At 38.2% G+C, this 3,852-nt stretch overlaps 1 protein-coding gene across 1 annotated transcript; it reads right to left on the reverse strand.

Moving 5' to 3' along the window:
- Positions 1-690: 690 nt before the first annotated feature.
- Positions 691-1,631, reverse strand: LOC133099885 (olfactory receptor 10T2-like). The gene is given in 2 exon segments (XM_061203733.1): positions 691-947; positions 950-1,631. Coding segments are annotated over 2 exon segments (939 nt in total).
- Between the last annotated feature and the right edge of the window lie 2,221 nt (positions 1,632-3,852).

Genomic DNA, 3,852 nt, shown 5'->3' on the forward strand with positions numbered 1-3,852 from the left:
AGACGTCTATATTATTCCTGGAATTTGGTATGTTAAAAATGCATATTTCTTCTGCAGTAACTTTCATCATTTTATTTTTTTTCAGAAATTCATCCATTCCCATCTAGTTTCCATGTTTCTTTGAATAGAGTTAAACAGGTATTTTCTTAAAATGTTTTGAAATTTCTCTGCATTGTGGTCTTTCACTCATTTCAACGCTAAATTTGTGTGTTTGTGCTTTCTCCTTTTTTGATTAAGTAAATCACTGATCTTTCTCTTTCCCCTCCTTCTCTCTCTCTCACTCTGTCTCTCTCTCCCTCTCTCTTTCCTTCTTTCTTCTTTTCCTTTTTAATATAATTTTCTTCCTTCTCCAAAGGAAACCAAAATTATGAAAATACAGTATTCTAAAACATTTTTGATACATTTACTACATACATATGTGCATGTGTGTATGCATGTATGTGTATATATGTATATGTACATATATATGTAATAACATTTTAGAATATTTTATTTCATTTTAAAATATTTTAAAACTACATCTGGTTTCATAGTAAGAAAGAAGTGAGACCAGAGCATATCAGGCAGTTAGAACACACTTTAATTGCTTTGTATACAAAGTGATGATTTTTATTGGAAGTACTCCACTTTCTCCACTTTAATTTATCAATGCTCTGTAAAAATTTTAAAAAGTGTTCAGAGCTCTTTTATTTACCATCTAGGGGAAAACCTATGTATATTGCCTAGTACTTTCTTTAGGGATATTTTCATTTCTTTGTTTCTTAGACTGTAAACAATGGGATTAAGCAGAGGTGTCAGTACTGTATATGTCACAGCCATCAGCATATCTTCAGGGAATGAGTCACTGTCCTTGGGTCTCAGATAGACAAAGCCAGCAAATCCATAGTGTATGCACACCACAGTGAGGTGGAAGGAGCAAGTTGAGAAGGCCTTATACCTCCCCTGGCAGATGGCATCCTCATAACTATGGACCCAATGAAGACACAGGAAATCATAATGAAAATAAAGCTCCCCACCAAAACAAAGGCAGTGAAGGCAAGAAGAACCATTTTCTGAAAAAAGGTGTAATCACAGGCAAGGGAGACTACAGATGTAATGTCACAAAAAAAGTGCTTGATTGTGCTGGAGTCACAGAAGGACAAGTTGAATACTACAAGGACAATGCACAGTGACACCACAATCCCAGAAACACAAGAAGCTGTCATGAGCTGAAAGCAGATCTTTTGGGTCATCAAGATGGTGTAGTGCAGCAGGTTGTGAATAGCAGTGTAATGGTCATAGGACATGGCAGCCAAGAGTAAGCAGTTGTTAGCTCCCAAGCCAAAGAAGAAAAACATCTGTGTGGCATGCTCAGGAAGAGAAATGGTCTTGCTTTCTGATAGCAAGTCCACTAGCATGCGGGGGATGATTACCATAGTGGTACGGGTTTCTGAAAAGGACAAACCACAGAGGAAAAAGTACATGGGGGTGTGAAGATTGTGATTGAGCTTGATGGCCACCATTATGGACACATTTGCAACTAGGATGGTCACATGGGAGAAGAAAATCATCATGAAGGAGAGATCTTGCAGGTCTGGAAAACTGGAAAATCCCCACAGAAGGAATGTGCTCACGGTGGTATGATTGTCCATCCTCCTGGTGCACATAACAACTCTCCTCCAAAGGTGCAGAGGTTCTTGGGGTCAAGACTCTGATAAGATTGTAGAAAGCACTGACGTCACCTGGCCTTTAATCGAGGACATTGACAGACAACTCTTAATGAGAAAGCCTGAGAAATGGAAGTTAAATGTACCTGGCTGAATTCCAGGTCAGGACTCAAAGTGATGAAGAAAAAGATTCTCATAGGAGAATGTATGTAAATGCCATAGAGTAGCCCCAAATATATTCAGGGAACCCCCTAATTTATCACCCCTTTCCATCTTCTACAGTCAGAATCTGAATGAATGAGGGAAATATGAAAAAAAAAGTTCATTTTCTCACCTACAGGAGTATGAGGAGTAAAGGGTATACAATGTTTATGTGTGGTCTAATCATAGCCTGGCGTACATAAGTACATAACAATGTTGACTGAATCAATACTAACTTAAGGAGAAGTAAGGAAAAGTTTTCAAATGGCTTCCAAACATTCTTGGAAAATAATTCTATCCTCAGAGGTGCTCTCCAGAAGGCAGTGGCTGCTTGGCTGACAATTATGCCAATGACTTAATAAGTGAATTTACCATTTTGAAATTTGTACTATTTTCTGTACATAACAATGAGTTGAAGTGGAGTTTTTCAATAATTGTCTGTCATTCAGGCAGATCTTGGAAGCAAAATGGTTATGGAGAGACTATTCTCATCCTGGATGGCTCATTTGGTTCATGATGTTCTGATCAATTCTTGAGCTTTCAGGAAAACCTCCAGGATAAATCTAGCTGATATACTGGTGGACAGGACTTCTTTGCAGCACAGCTCTTTTAAGAACTCAACTTCCTCAGGTTGTTTTCATCCATTGTTAAAATATCCACTCTGTGTTTGAGATGACAGCATGAAAGTAACACACAGAGTTTCCAAACAACACAGAGCTTGGTTTCAGGCACTATTGTTAGGGAATGAAAGGAAAACAGTGAGAAGACGTTGGTGTGGAGTTGTAGGTTGGGGAAAGACTGGTAGAGACAACACTGGAAAGTATTTTGTAGGATCCACAAAGCTTGAAGAAAAGAGAAAATATACCTTTATCTGGAAAGTTTGAGTGTTCCTTATGTACTGAAATACTGGAAAAAATTTACAAGGCAGTGATGCAGGTAACCAGTATTTATTCAAAATCTGAAATATACTGGACAATATGCTGTGTGTTTGATAGAATTTTCTCACTAGGTTTCTCCCAACAATTCTGTGTGGTAGGTATTTCAATCCTGATGCTACAAAAATTGAAACCAAGGTACAGGTTCCTTAATTGACTATGCAAAGTCAATGAATTAATTCCAAAAATATTTAGTTAATGTCTATGATGTATTAGTCAATTCTCTGATGGGAAATATAACATGTGATAAGACACATATGACCTCTCCTATCTCAGACTGAGAAAAATGCCATGAAGAGAATTAAAGGAAAGTGATATGAGAGTGCAGGACTAGGTGGCTACTTCCAATTGTAGAGTCAGGAAAGCCTTTTCTATGGAACTGATACTTACTTTGCGACTAGAATTGATAAGCATGCACCATATAAGATCTAGGGGTAAAACATGACACTCGCAGGAAACACTACTGCAAAGACCCCATGGTGGGAATGAGCTTGACATATTTAAAGAATATCAAGATAGCCAAGGTAATCAGAACATCTCTCTCATTTATTCTCTTAAATACCTTACGGGATAAATAGTAGTATTGTGTTCATGTTTGAAATAAGGAAACTATGGCTTAGGGAGTTACTTAATTTGTGAAGGTGATAAAGTTTGTTAAAGGAGGAGCTGGTATTTATACCCAGGCAGAGTCACATGGGAGAAGACCTTCTTAACTAGTAAAGTTAAAGTGTCCCTGCAAGTGCAAGTGCCCTAGCATGGCATTCAAGGTTTACCTGTCCATCTCATCTTCTGCCACCAACCTCCTTTACATGGAAAGCATCCCATCATCTCCCAAGCATGGAATGCCCCTTGGTGGCTCTCCTACTGTGCACACATTGTTTCTCTATTTGCAGTGTTCTTCCCCCCTGCTTCTTAAACCACAGTCTTTGTTTCAAACCCAGTTTAAATGTCACCTCCCTAAATGTAAATTGGTGCAACCACTGGGGAAAACAGTACAGAGGTTTCTCAAAAAACTAAAAATAGAACAGCCATATGACCCAACAATTCCACTCCTGGGTATAAAACCCAAA

The sequence above is a fragment of the Eubalaena glacialis genome, chromosome 10, assembly GCF_028564815.1.
Source record: "Eubalaena glacialis isolate mEubGla1 chromosome 10, mEubGla1.1.hap2.+ XY, whole genome shotgun sequence".
NCBI classification, from domain to species: Eukaryota; Metazoa; Chordata; class Mammalia; order Artiodactyla; family Balaenidae; genus Eubalaena; species Eubalaena glacialis.